General features: G+C 41.2%; 2 protein-coding genes across 4 annotated transcripts; both read right to left on the reverse strand.

The window, feature by feature from the left end:
- Positions 1 to 2,296: 2,296 nt before the first annotated feature.
- On the reverse strand, positions 2,297 to 9,989 carry entpd4 (ectonucleoside triphosphate diphosphohydrolase 4). Of its 2 annotated transcripts, none has more exons than XM_049579265.1 (13): positions 9,824 to 9,989; positions 9,318 to 9,447; positions 9,008 to 9,205; positions 8,716 to 8,921; positions 8,400 to 8,550; positions 8,102 to 8,205; positions 7,736 to 7,795; positions 7,455 to 7,585; positions 6,669 to 6,835; positions 6,254 to 6,578; positions 4,509 to 4,594; positions 4,226 to 4,387; positions 2,297 to 3,547 (listed from the first exon to the last, which is right to left on the reverse strand). In XM_049579265.1, exons 2-13 carry the CDS (start codon positions 9,323 to 9,325, stop codon positions 3,313 to 3,315), a joined length of 1,833 nt encoding a protein of 610 aa, XP_049435222.1. In that variant the 5' UTR covers positions 9,326 to 9,447; positions 9,824 to 9,989; the 3' UTR covers positions 2,297 to 3,312. The 2 variants fall into 2 exon arrangements, with proteins under 2 accessions (XP_049435222.1, XP_049435221.1); XM_049579264.1 differs by having other exon boundaries at positions 7,431 to 7,585.
- A 1,204-nt stretch (positions 9,990 to 11,193) lies between these two features.
- Positions 11,194 to 15,906, reverse strand: si:ch211-214j8.12 (uncharacterized protein LOC100000539 homolog). Of its 2 annotated transcripts, none has more exons than XM_049579493.1 (5): positions 15,785 to 15,906; positions 14,721 to 15,033; positions 14,393 to 14,559; positions 12,923 to 14,115; positions 11,194 to 12,303 (listed from the first exon to the last, which is right to left on the reverse strand). In XM_049579493.1, the coding sequence occupies exons 2-5, from the start codon at positions 14,962 to 14,964 to the stop codon at positions 11,943 to 11,945; spliced, it is 1,965 nt and encodes a 654-aa protein (XP_049435450.1). In that variant the 5' UTR covers positions 14,965 to 15,033; positions 15,785 to 15,906; the 3' UTR covers positions 11,194 to 11,942. The 2 variants fall into 2 exon arrangements, with proteins under 2 accessions (XP_049435450.1, XP_049435451.1); XM_049579494.1 differs by having other exon boundaries at positions 14,721 to 15,028; positions 15,785 to 15,899.
- Between the last annotated feature and the right edge of the window lie 3,225 nt (positions 15,907 to 19,131).

Genomic DNA, 19,131 nt, shown 5'->3' on the forward strand with positions numbered 1-19,131 from the left:
AATTGTTCCAGCGACATGTACTTTTGGTCTTTTGGATTGAAGAATTATGAATGAATTTGTGGGAGAATTCACTGGAGAACACCAGATTAAAAAGGCATAGAGGAACCACAGACTAAAATAGGCTCTGTAAAACCATAGGGTGCTACAATGAAAGATCTTTATGCCTAAATAACAAAGAAAGTTGTTTCAAGAGGTAAAAAAATAAATGAAAAAAAGTTACACAACAACCTCACACTGCTCTCTTACCTGTCCCCCTGTTAAATTTGAACATACTGATCTGCAGACATCATCCCTACCTCACATCATGTGAACAGTCATATGAAATAGCCTAGAGGGAAAACAGAAGCCTCTTAACAAAGGTTAATGCCACATCCATGCCTCAGTTTCAGCTCCTGAATAACAAATGTGACATTATCACACTTAGCTGATGCTGCCAGGTTCAGATTAATGACACATTCAAATTAAATTAGCTCAAAGAGACCAATCATTTCAACGAGTCTAAACGAATGTCTTAACATGTTTCTCATCACACCTCCTATTCTTAATAATTTATATTCTGTTTGGTTTTTTGGCCGTGTCATGCTGTCTCTTGTTGCGGGCCAGAAGTTTAAATTTCACCTTGATATCCAACTGGATGCCAGTTTGTGTCCGAATGAACATACTAAAAGATTCTGTGGCTCTCTGTCGATCCACTCTCCTTCGTACACCACAGAGAGATCTCAACCTTTGTGTTTTTCCAATTCTGTGAACACGCTGTTGGTCAGAATATTTGATTTGTAAATGATAGCTATATTCTATTACATAAAGGAACACAATATTAATTATCTTTACAGCCAATGGGTTGAACTGGATCTATTTACTATCCCGTGTCACTCTCCATTGGCTGAAACATAAGCTCCAAACACAAAGCACACTGCAGTGTCATTGCGGGTGTGTCCGCGGAGCAGTGTGACATATCAATGACTCAGCACTGTAGGAGCCTGGCATCTTAATGAGCCACTTGTTCCAGCAGTGTTCCTTTAGTGTGTATTCACATGTTCGGTAGGGGAATTACAATCAGACCTGTAAGACTGAAGACCTCCAGGACTTTATTGGACCATGTTCAGTCTAAACTATAATTCACAGGTACAACAGGAACAAGCAAGTTGTTAACCAAATGCTTTGTATCATAAGTAATGTGGACATGTTGACATTTAAAGTATCTTATCATTCAATCTGTAAGTGAAGTAATATACTCTTTTATAATGGACTAAAGTTGTTTTTGACTTGAACTGAGGCAACTAATACCACCTAGCAGAATTATTATAGTTTTGTATTTTTAAGTAGTTTTATGTTTATTTTGTTTTTTTATTTTTTATTTTAAATTCAGTTTAGTTTCAGTTAGTTTCCAGAGTGGGTTTGTTTGTTTCAGTAATGTTAGTTCATTAAAATGTATTTTCCGCACAGTTTTATTTTTAGTTTAGTTTTAGTTAACTGTAACGACCTTGCCACCTAGTTGAGGTCACACAGGATGTTCTAGTGTGTCCCACACGCAGAGTGCATCAAGTATTAACTCTGATCACTGTATGTTACATACTGTCATCAGTATACAGGTAGTTATCAGCTGAATACTGTGAGGAGCCTCAATGAAGCTGTTTACTTTTATATATTCAGCAGTTTTATTCCACAGCTGAGGATCCTCACATGTTGCAGTTTAAATTACTTCTAACTTGTTCCATTTTCGCAACCAGCAGCCTTGCCAAGTAGAGCCCGACCTATGTTTATGTTGGCCGATTTTATCGGCTGACATTGGCCGCTTAGAGATATATTGGATTCAGCAAAAACGGCAGGGGTGTCAAACTCATTTTGGTTAATGGGCCACATACTGCCCAGTTTGATCTCCATCGGCTCCAATATTTCCCCTTTTTAATGTAGAGAATTGTGAGTATATTCTGAAGATGTCCATCCTTTTACAAAACAGATAAACAGCCTGAGATGTCATGAGAAAAATAAGCACAATTTTAACAGTCTTAGTTTTCCACAATCAGACGGTCTACCTCTCACTGTCATTACATGTGCATTTATTCACACATTTCCTGACACAGATACTTTTGAACTGAAGCTGCTGGCTCACGCAGCCCTTCCACTTAAATCCTAAATCTGTAGTCGACAGGAATAAACTCTTGCCTTTTCAGTGACGCACAGGTTGGTGTTTACATTACACTTTTAGAACAATTACAGATTTTAGATTGCCTGCAGGGAAACACAGGCACCGTTTGTTTAGTCTGATCTCCCCCTCATGAAACAAACAGCCAGATGAGTATACCATAAAACCTTTATTACTGAATTGCAATGTGACAACACTTACTTCGCATTCACCTGTGCAAACATTTCACTATAGACCATTTTCATATAAATAATGGGGCATGTGCTCTCATTTGCAATCCCCTCACAGCAGTGATATGACAGCTTCTGAAAATGAAGCCCAACGTAAATATACGCAACGGTATCCAACATCAAAGTCAGACGACCCAACATAAGGATTTCAGCAGGGCGTTAAGAGAGACTGATACTCTCGACAAAAGAAAAGATGTGTTTTGGAGAGTTTCCCCAACAGTGACAAGACATGTATTGCACTAGTATAGCTATTAAAGGCTACTTGTCTTGTTGAGGCAGAACAATCTGGGAAAGACACACACACACAAAAAAAGAAACCATTTCAGCTGGGATGTACATCTCAACTGCATTACAAAGTGCTCCTTCCACTAATTATAAATCATATTGCATTTGAGGTTCCTGTAGAAATTACGAGTGCTTGTACCATTTAACAACTATAAAAACAAACAATAAGATGTGATCATAAACAGAAAAGGCATAAAGAAAGGCAAAAGTCCCAATATGTCCAACTTTGTGAAATTCAAAGTAATATTATTTTGGGTATGGGAAAATTGCTAGCAATCAAAGTACCGCTGTGTTTGTCTTTTTTTTTTTTTTTTTTTTTTGTAGAAATAAATAGAAGACATCTGGAGGCATGAACAGGCAAAATGCGGATTCTAAAAAAAGACGTCATTATTAAACAAAATAACTTAATCACAAATATTTCCATGGCTCAGGTAAGCCTGAGGACTCACATAAGATCTTCATCGTTAGTCCAACTCTCACCACCATCTCTGTTTCAACTCACAGAAAGGTTTTCAGGGTCGCACACTTCAAAAGCTCACTGAACAAGCAGATGGCCTCAGAGAGAGAGAGAGAGACAGAGAGAGAGAGAGAAAAAAAGAGATCTGCTTTGGAAAGCCAGACATGATGTCAAGACTTTACGCTCTAGAAACTTTAGAGGTTGATAGGGAGTGTGGGGGAGCCGAGGCCGTCTTCCAACCACGCTACAGATGAAGGACTGCAGCGCTGCGCTGTGAGCCGATGGATGCGGCGGAGTCGCAGTAAGTACAGCATAATAGATAACAACACAATGAAGAAACAAGCCAGGAATAAGTAGTGGTTGTTTACAAAAGAGAAGCTGTGCCGCCAGTGGGAGTGCACTCCTTTAAGACTTTCCTGCTGGATGTCCCTGGAAGAAGCAAAAAACACATACGTGTTAAAGCCACTTTAAACAAAGATATACTGCCTAAATACAAAAATTCCCTTCAGGGCACTGGTCATTATATGTTTTGACCAAAGCAAGTTTGACTTGATGGATAAGATTCTTGGAAACATGCTTTAAATGCTGAGCAGAACAGCATTAGTTTTATTGGATTATACTGATCGTACTGATCATTGTTTCAGTTGTCTCCTCATGTTCAAAATTAGTGAGGTGTTATCAAAGATAGCTCTCATGATTAACCGTTCATTCCTCCACTTACTCTAAAGAATAAATTTAAGGCGATCACTAGAGCCATCTTAAATTACTAACACACAATGACTCCGATTTGTTGGCCAACATTCAAAGCTGGCCCCTCCTACCCAGCTCAAAGGCTCCGCTCAGATGCTTGTTTATAGATCTGGCACCTGATTTATTTTTTATAGATTCTTGCCCTTACACCCTGCATGCTGTTATTGGCTAGGGTCTACACACACCACTGCCCAAATGTTGATGCCCACAAACTTCCCAAACACAGCAAAATATTTTTGCGAATTGAGAGAGATTATTTTGTATGAGTCTATACATGTTTTTTCAGAACATATACTCATTCTGCCTTCAAGGCTTGGCTTAGTTAAGTGACAAAACGTGGGAGAAAGTCTGTCTTACCTCAAAGGCAGAAACCGTGTTCTGTAGAGAATAGCCCCAAGAGTCCACTGGACTTCCTTATCATAGACCAGTAGGGCAGTCTTCAGGTTTTTATAGTTGGCTGGGAAAGAGAAGCCTGAGTGCAACACTTCATACATCCATGCTGATTTAAAACACTGGTACCTGTCGGCATAAACACAAAGCTATTGAGAACAGTCTTGTCCAAACATGTAGGCATTTTTGGGAATGTCATCAACTTGTTAGTTGAGCTTTAGAAGCAGTTTGATAAACATGTGTGACTTACTTTAGTCTGTGGAGATCAGCATGTGAAGCATACAAGCCAGAGTCAAAGCGTTCCCTCAGAGTCTTCCACTGGGTCGAACAGTAGCTCTGTAAATGGTAAAGGACAACATCAGGACAGGTTCAAGTGGTGAGACGTCAATAAATAGTACGACCCTGATTCCAAAAGAGTTGGGACGCTGTGTAAAATGTAAATAAAAACAGAATGCAATGATTTGCAAATCCTTTTGGACCTATATACAACTGAATACAATACAGACAGGATGTTTGATTTTCAAGCTGGTTAACCTGATTGTTTGATGCCTGCAACACATTCCTAAAAAGGTGGGACAGGGGCAACAAAAGACTGGGAAATTGTGGAATACTCACAAAAAAGAAACTGATAATTTGGTATCAAAGTGGTATCCTCAGCTGTTCCCAAGCGAGTACATCACAAGGTTCAGCACTTTGTGAAAACTACAAGGGCAAGTAGTCCAACGGTTTAAAAACAGCTTTTCTCAGAGCACAATTGCAAGAAATTTAGGGTTTTTACCATCTACAAACCAGAATAAACTATTCAGAGCATCTGGAGAACTCTCTGCACGTTATGGGCAAGGCGGAAAACCAATTTTGAATGCCCGTTATCTTTGACCCCTCTGATGGCACTGCATTAAAAACCAACATGACTGGATACTACCTGGGCTCAGGAACACTGGAAAACCACTGTCAGTAAACACTGTTTGTCGCTGCATTTACAAATGCAAGTTCAGACTTGCATTTGTAAATGCAAAGTGAAAGTCATATATCAACAACACTCTGAAACTTAGCTAACTTCTCTGAGCCCGAGCTCATCTGAGATGTACTGACACAAAGTGGAAAAGTGTGCTGTGGTCTGACGAGTCCACATTTCAAATTGTTTGTGGAAACCATGAACGTCGTGTCCTCCAGGCTAAAGAGGAAAAGGATCATCTAGACCGTTACAAGCTCAAAGTTGGAGAGCAAGCATCTGTAATGGTATGGAGGTGTTTTAGTACCCATGGCATCATGGGTAACTTGCACATCTGTGAAGGCACCATAAATGCTGAAAGTAACATAAAGGTTTTGGAGCAACATATGCTGCGATCCAGATGATGTCTTTCTCAGGGACGTCCCTGCTAATTCCAGCAAGACGATGAGCTACATTCTGCACGTGTTCCAACAGCGTGGCTTTGTGGTGAAAGAGTGCAGGTACAGTGCAAACCTGTCTCCAATTGAAAATGTCTGGTGTGTTATATAGCGCAAACTACTACAACGGACACCCCAGACTGTTGAGCAACTGAAGTCATACATCAAGCAAAATAGGAAATAATTTAACTTTCAAAATTTCAACAAAATTTCGTGCCCTCAGTTCCTTAATATTTATGTGTTGATAAAAGAAAAGGTGATGTAACACAAAAGCAAACATGTCCCTGTCCCAACTTTTTTGGAACTTGTTGCAGGCATCAAATTCAATTTGAGCTTATATTTACAAAAAATAATAATGTTCGCCCGTTTGAACATTAAATATCTTCTCTTTAAACTGTACTCAATTGAGTATTTATCAAAAAGGATTTGCAAATCATTGCATTCTGTTTTTATTTACGTTTTATACAGCATCCCAACTTTGTTGCCATTAGAGATGTACATTAATCTCTGTTGCTCTCAAATAATTATGGAATAATTAGTTATCAATTGAAGGTGTATCTGGCATGCTTCATGAGAGTAAATGTGATCTTTCTATGCAGCATTTACCTTGGCAGCCTGGGCATATTTGGAAGCATTATAATCCCCGCCCATACGCAGCACATCCTCCGTGCAGTAGTAGAACTCAGAGAAGCCGTAGAACTGACTGTTGCTGTAGTCGATGGCTGGCTGGTAGATGCCACTGAGGGAGGTCAGGGTCTCATTAGTGCGGTTGAGGTACGGCTGGAGAATCAGTCTACACTGGTCAAAGTCTCCTGTGCCTCGCAGATACAGCTTCTGTGCAGATGAACCAATTTCGTCCTGCAGGTCTGTAGGCAGACAAGGGTCCAGGAGCGGAGAGTCTGCTGTCTCACCATTGTGCTGACCTAAGAGCCTGGAGAATCAGTAATATGTTAAATACACACAATACTGCGCACTGACTGGTACATGAAACATTGAAATGTGATCTAGCTGTGGTTCTCACTTGTTTCGAGTGGCAGTATTTCTGATGATGCTCTCCTCGTATCTTTGGCGTGCTGCATTTCCTCCAAAACCCAGGAAGGTGGAAACGTAAACACGATAAACGTGCTCTGTGCGATGTGCGTCACATCCCAAGTTGAACTCGGCGAGTAAGTTCTTGGCGACTTCCTCCTGAGGAACAAATAAAAATCAGCCTGGGAATGATGACACCTTTATAATATACCAATGCATATTCTTATCTGTTTAACATTTATAGATGACAGTGGTGCTCGCATGCAACACATTAATTAATACAGGAGGTCGCCTATGTTTGAGGCCACATGTCTAGTTTAATGTATCTCAAAAGATCAAAGACACCAGAGGCTGAAATTATCTGACACGACAGGGAAAATTCATTTGTGCATCATGCAGTGTAAAGCAAAATATGAGAACAATTAGGAAAAGCAGTGTATGCCAAACATGTTAATGTGCATAAATCACAACAGTAACAAAAATGTTGACGCTGACAATTTCTGTTGCATTTGATGATCTCTATGTGAATGATTTGATGTTCTCAGTCCAAAAATCCTGCTATTGAGTCATGCAGCAGGCTTACAGTACGCCTTCAATAGTGATGAATGGAGAGCAGATCATCTCCACGGGACAAAAATGGTGCATACAGGGTTTTAACCAGGGAATGACAGAGTACGGAAGGAGGGAGAAGAACAAAGGGTGAGTGACAAAAACCAAAGACAGCACAAAAACAGAATTGGTCGTGGATAATAACCTGCTGTGGAGAAGCAAAGCTTACAGTTTTGGGCACTTCGTATGCGATCTGTGTGGAGACCCCACCCATGTCCAGGACCCCAGCAGTTCTTTTCCTCACCAGCGCCTCCTGCTGATCACTGCCTGGGACATTTACCTCCACTACAGCTTCGCCATCTTGAAAGAATGACAGGAGAGGTGACAGAGTTACACAAGGAGAGTGTATCATGTGATTAGAGTTTTACTACGTATTAGTGTGGTAGACAAAACTACAAAGTGCTTTTTAAAATGGCACATTGTTAAAACACTACTTGCTTGGCTACTTACCATTGTGCACATGGTTAAACCTTCCGAGGACAAAGTTTATCCCAATCCATGCATAGACACCTAAAACCAATGAAAACAAACAGTTAGGTTAGCATCTTCAATCTTGCGTTACTTTTAAGTTAGGGTCTACAATACAGTGGAAAATCTTTCAAAAAATGCAAATTTGTTCCCTTTGTTAATTTGTTATTGTGACAAGTGTCAGGAAATCTGTAAACATCAATGAAGTGTTGAATCAAACTATGGCATTATGTTAAATATGTTCTAACAAAATCAAAATGTTTCATAATGAATCTATGTGAAGCTGCAACCACAATACATTTCAGCTGAGCTTGCTTCCTTTCTGTTCTTATCATTCCCCTTACTGACCTTCCTGTTTTCCAGAGATCACTTCCACATGGGAATCAGAGAAGAGGAAATTAAAGTGGACTGGGATGTCTGTTCGCAGATCCTCAAGAAGTGCTTCTTGTTGACTGAAATAAAACCAGAGAAACGTCATCAGAAAATTCACATCATATAAAATATCAACACTTTTACCATTTCAGTGTAATGTCGTATTTTTTAAACCCCCGGTATGAACATTTCTTGCAGCTGTAATTACATGTGGAGCTTCTGGGGGTTGTGCATGTTTGAATTACAAGATGAGGCTCATGAAACCCGACTGTACCTTTCAGGAAGGATTCGCATTCCAGCTGTGCACAGGATGTACAAGGGTGTTTCTTGGTGCTTATTTTTGGGGATGTGTTGGGCTGCAAAGCTCAACAGTGGATAGATATAATCGCTGGCTTTTTCAGGGGTTTTAGCCAATTCGGAGATACCTAGAAGGAAGAAAACGTTTAGACAAAAAGATATTTTATAGTGGGTAAAAAACTAGTCTTACTCTATATTTAGTTCTTATTTAAACAGTGCTAATTGTTGTGTATCTAATGCTCATACTCTCCTTTAATGGCTGTTTTTAAGCAGCCAAACTCTGCGGATCTTACCTGGTTTAATCTTCATGACGACCGGCTTACGGTGTTGATCTCTCATTTGACGAATGTCCAGCAGTTCATGGGGATTACCATTGTGCCGGGGCCAGCAGTAAACAAACACCCTGGAGCCGCTGCTGCCACAGTCCACCACCAGGCCATAGTTCAGGTTGGGGTTGCTTGTATCTGTTGCGTCCACATCAGTCACCCTTGCCAAGTGTCTTTTGGACAACAAAGAATTGTTAAGACAATGCTGTCTGTGTTCATCATGATTATGTTGACACTGAGCGGCTGTGCAGCAGTTTACCTGTGGAAGTGATTTTCCTCTCTAGTCCAGCTGGCGTGCCCCTTTCCAGTGACAAGCAGCAGGTAAAGCAGTCCTATGAGGCAGAGCACCAGGCCAATGAAGAGCAGCTGTCTGAGGGAAGGTACAAGGAGCCGAGGAAGAACCTGGGATGACAGGCTGAAATGCCATGGGGCTGGGAAAAGGCACGAAAAGCTGATCCTGTCAAGGGATGTAAGAAAGGAGAGCCTGAGCAAAAAATAAGCCATAAAATGTGACAGATATGAAACTTTCAATATCTGATCTATAGTCCCAAAGATGACGGCAGACCAACCTTCCCATGGTGCAGATTGTCCTCTACTTGTTGGTGTGCTTGATTTGTGAATCAAGAATCAGTCAGCTGAAGATGGGAGCTTTGGCTTGTTCCACGGCTCCATCCCGTTTTCTTCATGTGCCATCATGACCTTTAGGGGAAATGTCCGAAATTTAAACATTTACAAGGCAACTTCTCAGGTCTCGTGCGAGAAAGGCCTAGCGTTGGTCGAAGTGCTCAGACTAGTTACGGTATTTTCTCGCCTCGACGAAAATGCCGTAATGGACAATGTAACGCATTTAAACTGTAAACAGAAATGAACCATATTGAAAGGACGCTACTTTAGTTCCAAAATAAACGTCGTAAGGTTAGCTAACGTTGACGGTTGGCACCGTGTAGAGTAAGTATGGTGCATGTGTGGCTGTAGGAGCGAGCTAAAACACCAGCATTTCACATACTGTTAGTAATTATCAGTGTCAACACAGTTTACTTATATGTTCGCGGCCTTTAAAATATTTCATACTTACTAATAAAAATGTGAAAGTCCCCTCTTCTCTGGTAAAACAGACATGTCTGCGCAGCCAGATGCTAACCGCTGGCTAGTGTTTGGCGAGTATGTGGCAGGTCTCCGGTGAGTGACGTGTTCCCGACCACGGTGCGCTTGATTTTGTCTCCGTGTTGCCCGAACAGGCAGCAAAATAAAACTCACCGCACGACGTTCCTCTTCTTCTTCTTTCAGTTAATAGCCGGGCGCAGCCGAAATGAAGAGGCAGTATCGCCACCTATCGGCTGGAATTTACACTGACTCCACCTTTTGTTAAACTGATGTTCAATAGATCTATCTGCAGATTTCTAATTTCTACTATGGTTTTTACCATTACAATAACTATGTTTAAATATGTATATATATTGAGAGATATATTTACGTATTATATATTGCTTAATTTTTGTAATATAAGGTAATATTTGCTTTTGTTACATTATAGAAATTAAGGGTATGGGCTTAATTAAGGGTTGCAAATTATAAGCACTTTCCTTATTGGTTATTAGTAAAATTACCAATGAATTCATTGATTAATCATGATTTTGAAAAACCATAAAAACTTAACTTATACCAGACAATGCCAAATGTTTTTTTTCCCTTAGTCAAAGCTCCCAGCAACATACTGCATATACTTTGACAGCGTTGCATAGCCTATCGATTGATCGATTAGATAAATGTCACATGTTCAGTTAAATTATGAACAACTTATTAATTGATTGTGAATTAATCGTTATCATCTCTGGAGGGACAAATGCACCTGTCCTAAATACTGAGGGCTCCCGTGGTATAATAATGCAGCTGTAAAGTGTTTTATGGTTTATAGTGAAATAATGTACAAACCATTTGTTGTCTTTTTTCTATTACACTTTTTTGTACATTCGTTTCTTACTATACAGCTGCATTATTATAACATACATTTATCATGACCCATCAAGCCACCTTTATTCATTTGTATGTCATCCCTGTATTTCCTGTTTTATTTTTGTAACCACTAACTGTGTCATCTTGTTTCAGATCCCATGTTCTGTCAAGTTCCCTTCCTTTGTGACTACTTTCCTCACCCTAATGTGTTTCACGTGTGTCTCAATGTCTCCCTTATCTTAGTTTATCTAAGTCACTATCCTCCCCTTGTTTGTTGCCAGATTATCTTCACTGTTGAGTGAGAGTTCCAGTGTTTCCCTAATGTTCCTTGTGAGTGTGTTTTTGACTGTTTCTGCCTCCGACCACCCCTTTTGCCTATCAGATTGAATCTTTTGCCTGTTTGACTGACTACCCGTGTACTGACCTGAGCCTGATCAAAGACGCTGAACTTTTATCTGAGTCTGTGAGTCTGCTTTGTGAGTCCTTCACCAGTTTGTGTTTGACAACATTTTATTATATATTACATTGTAAACATTGTACAATTTGCTCTGGCAATAGTGTACAATATTATTGTCAGTAAAAGCATATTTGAATTGGATGTTTACCTGTTAAATGCACTTTTAAACCTTAAACTTAAAATTTTCTCTTCTTCAGTGCTGCCTCCAACCCGTCCCTTCTGAATAGAGGAACAGTAACTGTCAAGGAACAAACTTTTTTATACTAAAATATAATTTAAATACATAGCACTTTGGGTACCCTCTGTTCAGTCCATATCTAATTTTAAATCAAAACACTGGAAACAGTCATTTCTAATGTGATTTTATGCTGACAGTGTACTGAAAAGGTCATAATACACAGAAAAGTGTTCCTCATAAGTCACATGTTGTCTGTTGAATTCGCCATCATCTTAAAAAAACATGACAGTCAAAAGATTTACTTGAAATACAGCACAGATGTAGCTGGTAGTTCATTCAAGGCACTTTAGAATTAACATGTCTGATGTGAGACAAGTATTAACTACATACTGCAACCTGTCAGTGCCAAATACAGTCAGTAAAATCAATCTGTGTCTGTAAGGCTTAAGTTACAAAAATAAGAAAGACTTGTAGTTATACGAGCTAGTATACGAATGTAAGTGACACTGTAAAAATCATGCATTGTATTTTATTCAAATGATTTAAAGCTTCACTCATTCACCTTCAGCAGTGCTGCTCGTGTGTTGGAAGCTGCCCATCTCTTCACTACGACCAGACAACTTGGACCGTACTGAATGTCTTGCAGTTCTTCCACTGGTGCTGACTGATTTGCCAGCAGCAACTCAAGTCTACATACTTGAGTCTCCGGCTCCGTTGCTGAATACTCAGCACTGTTATCACCCTCACATCTGTCCGTGACAGGTCGACGCGTTGTACCCGACCAAGTGGCCAGGGCGCTGGTGAGCCCATGTACAGTACATCCTGTAAAACGCAGTCCAGAGGGCAGGGCAGGGAGACCAGGGAGAGGTTTTCCAGTAAAGGAGAGCCAATCAGAAGACACTTGAGTACCCTCCTCAGGGACATCCAGAACATGATGGGCTTCATTTGGTTGTGCTCGTAGGAGAAACTTCAGAGAAAGAGGACACACAAAGAAGATGGATAACAATAAGAGTGTTATTTCAATAGGGAGTAGTTGTAGTAATAACTATTTTTTAACCTCAAGGCCTTCATCGAATCATGACTTTAAAATGACTTTCGAAATGATAAGAAATAAAAATGTATTAACAGATTAGTAGCAATATTGGTACATTACACAAAGACAGCCGAAAATAAAGCCTGACAAAAGATGAGTTGCTGGATTCATGTTCCTGTTCCTCTTAAAATAGATACAGGGCTCATCTACCTTGTTGACTCTTGTTAACTAGTAAACATCGATGTTTCTAGAGGAAACATTTTACTTCCCTATCCAAGCTCCACAGCAAATCCAGAGGTCAGGTTTGGCTGAACAACAGTGTCTGTGGGGCTTGTTCAGAAGAGTAGATGCTTGTTTCCATTTTCATTTTACTTAGTTAGATATGATAGATACGTATTATGCCCATGAGACGCCATTAATTCCCTTGCAAAGCTCATCATAGCCACGTCAAAGACATGAACATGTGCAGTCTGTATCAGGAACAAGCAGTTAGTCCACTGACTCCCAAACGAGGGTCAGTAGTTCCTATAGAGTACCTCATTAGTAGCCTTACTTGAGTGAGAGGGAGCTGAGGTAAGGCAGCTTTGGAAGATCCCTGTCTTCCCTCTGATCCTCCTCTTCTTGTTCTTCCTGTGGGGTGCTTGGGGGTTCGGCAGAGATGTGCAGGTCTCTGAGTCGGGGACAGGCATTGACGAGCTCCAGCAAAGGGGTGCGAGGGCTAGTTTTCACCCCCTCAAGGGTGAGAGAGACCAAAGAGCAGCCTGCAACATGCAAGGCAGGAAGGAGATCCACTAGAGGGCCTGGGTAGTGCACCGAGAGGCTCCGCAGCTGGCCTGACCACGCCTGGAGGCCTGCAGCTAACACAGACCCCTGGCTTCTTCCTCTAGTGTTTTCATCATCATCAACATTCACAGATACGGCGTGGATATTAGGACATGCTCGACTAAAACTGTCCAGAGAGTTGCATGACAGGCCTTTGACCTCCTTGAGACGCAGGATGAGGCGTTCATCACCTGACAACACTCTTCCTCTCCTTTTTTCCCCTGCTTGGTTCTGAGAGCAACTTGGCCCTTCATCTGTGCTCTCATCTTCCTCACTCTCACTACCATACTCCTCCCACAACATCCTCTCCTCCTCTTCATCCTTATCTTCTTCCCCTGCTTCTGCTTCTTCTCCCTTTTTCCTGCAACTGTCCGTGCCCTGTCTGTGCCTCCACTCCCTCCACACCTCTTCCAGCCTGGGAACTCCTTCTCTGTCAGTGAACTCTTGTGTCTGGCCGAGCTGTCTCTGCTGGATGAGACGGGAAGCCTGCCCAAGGCCCTCCATGGCCACTCTCGTCAGGCAGGGCAGGGAGAGGAGGAGGTAGGCTGCTGCCGCCACAGGGTCTCCCTCTTGTTCCCCAAACCCAATATCCAGAGCCAGCAGGCTGCTGAGGGGGAGAGGAGACAGGGGTGCAGAGGAAGAGGAGGAAGAGGTGTTACAAGGTGACGCAGAAGAACAGCCGGAGGATGAAGAGGAAGCTCCACCTCCAAGAAGAAGTAGTGCAGCAGGGGAAAGGAAATGACACCGTGATACGTCCAGATGGCGAAGCAAACGACAGCGGTGGGCAATCGTGCTGATGACACATCTGTCACATAGTGTACCAGCCAGGGAGAGTGAGCGCAGGGCGGGTAGACAGCAGAGGGTTTCAGACAGGACCTTTGAGGACACCTGCTGTGCTCCAGATAGATCCAGACTGCACAGACCCTGAGATTAAAAGGAGGAAATATGAAGACATTACAGGCCAAAAACAAGATATCAAAAGAAACAAAACAACTTTTACCATCCTAATCAAACTGTGTATATCAGTGGTAATACATCCAGGTGAGATGTTTATTATCAATATATTTAGTATTTTACTCAGCTGTAGTAATCTGTCAAACTGTGGAAAACACTGACAAGATTGAGTGAACAACATAAAAGTCAGACATGTTTCTCTCTTAAAATAACTGATCCAGCGTCTGTGCAGGTGACTCCATCTCACCTGGCAACGTGCAGCAATGTGGGCGCAGAGTGCTGAGGTGACCAGACCAGGACATTTATCCAGAGACAGGCCACGGAGCTGGGGGACCAGCAAAAGGTGGAGGGCTGCCCGGGACATTTGCTTTCTGGCGCACAGCAGCCCAGTCAGCTCCTCAACCAGCTCACCCGCTAATGGAGAGTAATAGATAGAAAGAGAGTCAGACGGTTGTAGGCAAACTTTTTAATTTGCTGATACAATCAATCTGTTGCAGTACATTGCTCAAGCCCACAGGCTTAAAGGATGTTAGACCTGTGAGAGAGGGACATTCAATATGCCCTCAAACACTCACGCAGTAAGTTGAAAGGCCCCATGATGTATCTGAATGAATAATGATCCAGGTAGTTGTCAGCATAGTCCTTCACCCACACCTCCTTCATGTTGTCAGCAAGACTCAGCAGACACAGCCGCGACAAAGAAAGGACAGAGCCATCTTCATCTGTCTTCCTCCAGTTCCCCCTCCACCTTCTCAGCTTCTTGCGCCCGGGCTGAGCCTTCGCCCCACGACGTTCACCCGAAGCTCGGAACAGAGGCATTGTCCAGTAGGAAGTGGACGTTGGATCTGTGTGATGGGGAGGCTTCTCCTTTGCTGCTGGAGGGCTGAGCTAACAGGATAGAAATGAGCTAAATATATTGATGATACCAAAACCTATGCTTTTATAGTTTAAGGGACAGAGGTCAAAACATTTAGGAATCACTGTGTCATTTATCTGCTCTTCACATATTTTTTTTTATCTGTTTCAAACATATCATAGACTGTGTAATCCTCCTTATACGTACTATTCATCAGTGGTGGAAAGTAACTATGTACATAAACTCAAGTACTGCATGTAAATACAATTTTGAGGTACTTGTACTTTACTTGAGTATTTCCATTTTCTGGTACTTTGTGCTCCTACTTCACTACATCTCAAAGGGAAATATTCACACCAGTACATTTGTTACTTCACAGATTTAGACTGATAATACAAATAATAATAAACAAATTAATTACACTATTGTATCAATAAGACTTTATTTATCCCCAGAAATTTACAAACTACCCAGCAGTGTATTAAGTAGCCTAGCCGAGCCGAGCTACACATTTGACCTGAAGTAACCTAGCCTTCATGTTCACTCCAACACTTCTGTACTTTTACTGAAGTAACTTTTTGAATGCCGGACTTTTACTTTACTTTTACTATACCTAAGAAGCCTAACTCTTTCTCCACTGCTACTGTATAACTAAGTTACTGAACTCAGCTGAGAAGAGAGACAGACCGAAGATAGGGAGATATATATATTTATTTATATATATATATACATTAATGTGTCCAGTGTCCAGTAAATAAGACTTCCTACTGCAGTTAGACTTACCTGCCAAATGTCTTTGAGACTTTTACGTCCAATAATCAAATAATAAAGACTCCTGTGGGTGTAAAGCAGAAATAATGTGTAAAACCTTTGCTCTACATGACTCACAGCAACACTTCCTGGCTCTAACACTGATGGTGGCGTAAAACTCCTGAGTTTTGTCTCGCAGGTACAACTTCCTCTTCGGCTGTGCGGGCTGTCACCATTTATTTAAGGGACAGCCTTGAGCTCCAACCTGAGTCTCAGTCCTAAATAAACCACACATTAGTATTCTATACATGTTGACAATGTAATTGTTGAAACAGCAGTGCAAACCAAACGGGTTTGTCTTCCTTAAAGACAAAACTCAGGCAATAATACCCCGGTTCCTGAAGTAGCTGAATTGGAGCTTGGTCAAGGCTAATAGGCATTTTAATAACGTTTCATATACACGCTTAGCGGGCTGTTTAATTATCCATAAACGCTTTTAATCCATTTTATTTTGCCATATTATTTCTATGATTCCCTAAGATTTAAACACTGCTTAAAGGTCCAGTGTGAGGGATTTAGTGGCAGTTAACATTAGCGGTGTGAGGTTGCAGACATATCAGCTGAAACTTCTCCCATGTGCTAAGTGTGTAGGAGAACTACTGTGTCTGACATGAAAACATGAAAATGCAAATGACCCTATCTAGAGCCACTGTTTGGTTTGTTCGTTCTGGGCTACTGTAGAAACAAAATGGCAGACTAGAAGAAGAGGACCAGGCCCCTGAAGAAGCGAATTTGCGAATCCTAAGATAGCGAAGGAATGGCCCATCTTTCTCTGCCTCTGATTGGCCTGTCTTGACATTGTTACCCTAACCATAACAAATCCCACTCCTCTTGCCTAAACACTAATCAATTTAACCAACAAAGGCAACAAGTACAAGTCAGTCATAGGAAGGTCATTCCTTCATGATATCCCGATCCTGGGATTCGAAAATTTGCTCCCAGGATGAGTGCCGAGCCTTGAGGCCAATTTTCATAGTGGCCAAGCAGTGTAATTACATTGGTCACATGAAGCCACTGAGTGCAGAAATACGTGCAGGGGCCTCGGCGATAGCTCACGTCCTTCACTTCCGGCGGTGCCCCCAGGGAATCTCCGTGTTGTTTACAAATACTTCGGGTAGAAAACCAGCAGAGTTTAGCTATATATGACATTTTTCATGTCACTATATCACCGTGTAGACTAATCTGATGTTTAAGTCTATAAACACAATGATTGAACAGACGTTACTATTTCTGTGTGCACGTTTTGTAATTAATAACATGGTTATCGTAGATTAGCTGGGCTAACCGTTAGCTGTTAACGTTAGTTGTTAGCGGTGTCTGTAATAACCATAGACTGTATAAAAATAAGGTAATAACTCAATAAACAGTCCGTGAATAAAATATTTTTTCCAGCGGATATCTTAGTTACAACATGATTGAGCTAGCAAAGCAGTTTTGTGTTGCTATGTGTGGTATTTATTCAGTTATGGGAAATCACGATGTCTAGAAAGCATCAGTGGCTGCAGCTGACAGGGACAGTTAGCAAAGCTAACATCAGGATGTCATCTGTTAAAAGCCTCCCGTTGTCGGATACGACATGAACCTACTCCAGTTAGCTCAATCATGTTGTAACAAAGACATCCGCTGGAAAAAAAAAAATTAAAAAATTTCACGTTGACGAGACGGCGTTTTGGGTGGAGCGATCGCTATGGACGCGGAGCTTGCTGTTTCTGTAGGTACACATTTCCTGGGGACACCTGCACTTCTCGGCCCCGCCCCTCCGTTGTGATTGGCTGAAGCGCAGCATGTTCAAACTCAAAGCCCCGCCCCCCCTCTAGTCGTCTTTCACACAGGGCTGCCGACAGATTGTACAATTTAAATTGCAGAATCTGTCTTGAGAGATTAATGCAGGTATGAACGGCTCATTCTGAGATAACAGCAACATAGGCCTAACTCTTAGTTTCAAGTGATTATACGTTAATGAAAACAAAATTATTCATATTATATTCCTTCTCTGCCAATAGAGTGCTCCAGGAATGAGTCCTAAAACCTGAAATTGAGTTTACAATTTGCACTCCTGGTTCACTTGTCGCGAAGTCAATAATTTTTTGAATGGGTTTTTGGTTAGAGATACTAACTCGCGCGTTGGCCTGCAGAAAAACATCATCCCTGATGCACTCCATATATCCCTCTAAATCCTGTGCACTGGACCTTTAAATGAAATGACACAAATATTTTCTCACTTACCCCTGTGGATATTAAGACATCTCAACAGCTTTGGTTGACTGCAAAACAAACTAAAACAAAAAACAGACTTGGTTACCAGGGGCAACATCATTTCATACATAATGAGAACATAGTGCCTTACAGTATTTTGAGGGTTACTTTCCTGTTGTCAGAGATATGGCTATGCTTGAGTCATTAGTTAGACCTCCTTGTCCACTTATACCTCTTTTTGACAGTCATGGGCTGGCTTGGTTTGGTTTGGGCCATCAGTTCAGTGAGGCAGGGATTCATATTAAACATTGTCAAACACTGTCTGATGAGTCTGAAGCAGTCAAGATTTTCTTTAACTTCTTTGCAAATATTTTGTAGTTGTTTATCCAGTCTTAGATGTGAGTCTAAGATGGTTCCTGAATACCTGACATTGTCAACTTCATTTATAACCTCACTCTTTATTCTAACCATGAATCTTTCATTTTTGTGTCATTTACGTGTAGAAAAACAGACTGAAAATGTTTTTTTACATTCAGTGTTAATAGAGCACACTCAAGCCATTGCGATACAGCATGAAAGGATTCAGTGAGTTGGTCAGCGGCCTTACTAGATGTTCTGGCAGATGTATAAATAACTGTATGTTATGTCCCACCCTTGGGCATCTATGGGTCGAACAAAACGCCACCACTGACCCAAAATAAGACACCTGTAAAACATTCAAACCCATTTGATTTATTAACAAATCCTGCAAACAAGGCAATAAAATCTGTTTAAAATCAATACACCCTGCCAGAAGCTTTTCTGTTGAACTTCTGTGAGGAGCCGGTAAATGTCGTCAGCTGTAACTTTTATCAGTTAATCATTCTTTATATCTAAATATACAGGATGAAGGAAATAGACAGCCTGGAAATTCCAGCTCTGGCACAGCACCATGCAGAGATCCTGATGACCAAACTCCATGAAGTGTGTTTGGTCCTTACTGAGCAGGTATCGTACACACTTTCATCTTGGTATCTGTATTTCCCTCTTTTTGTTTCAAGCATTTTCATTTGTCGACCTCTGTCTATGAGTGTGCACTCTGCAGTCATGGCTGATGATGTTTATTCTTACGATACAGGTGAAAA

The sequence above is a fragment of the Epinephelus fuscoguttatus genome, linkage group LG6, assembly GCF_011397635.1.
Source record: "Epinephelus fuscoguttatus linkage group LG6, E.fuscoguttatus.final_Chr_v1".
NCBI lineage: Eukaryota > Metazoa > Chordata > Actinopteri > Perciformes > Serranidae > Epinephelus > Epinephelus fuscoguttatus.

Coding starts and splice junctions, on each gene's coding strand:
- entpd4 (XM_049579264.1), bottom strand. Junction 8,551..8,715: donor CGTCATGAAGATTAAACCAG/GTAAGATCCGCA, acceptor TCTTCCTTCTAG/GTATCTCCGAATTGGCTAAA. Junction 6,836..7,430: donor GCTTTGCTTCTCCACAGCAG/GTTATTATCCAC, acceptor TTTGTTCCTCAG/GAGGAAGTCGCCAAGAACTT.
- si:ch211-214j8.12 (XM_049579493.1), bottom strand. CDS start 14,964: ATGCCTCTGTTCCGAGCTTCGGGTGAACGTCGTGGGGCGAAGGCTCAG. Junction 14,116..14,392: donor ACATTGCTGCACGTTGCCAG/GTGAGATGGAGT, acceptor TTTTAATCTCAG/GGTCTGTGCAGTCTGGATCT. Junction 12,304..12,922: donor CTCAGCTCCCTCTCACTCAA/GTAAGGCTACTA, acceptor CTTTCTCTGAAG/TTTCTCCTACGAGCACAACC.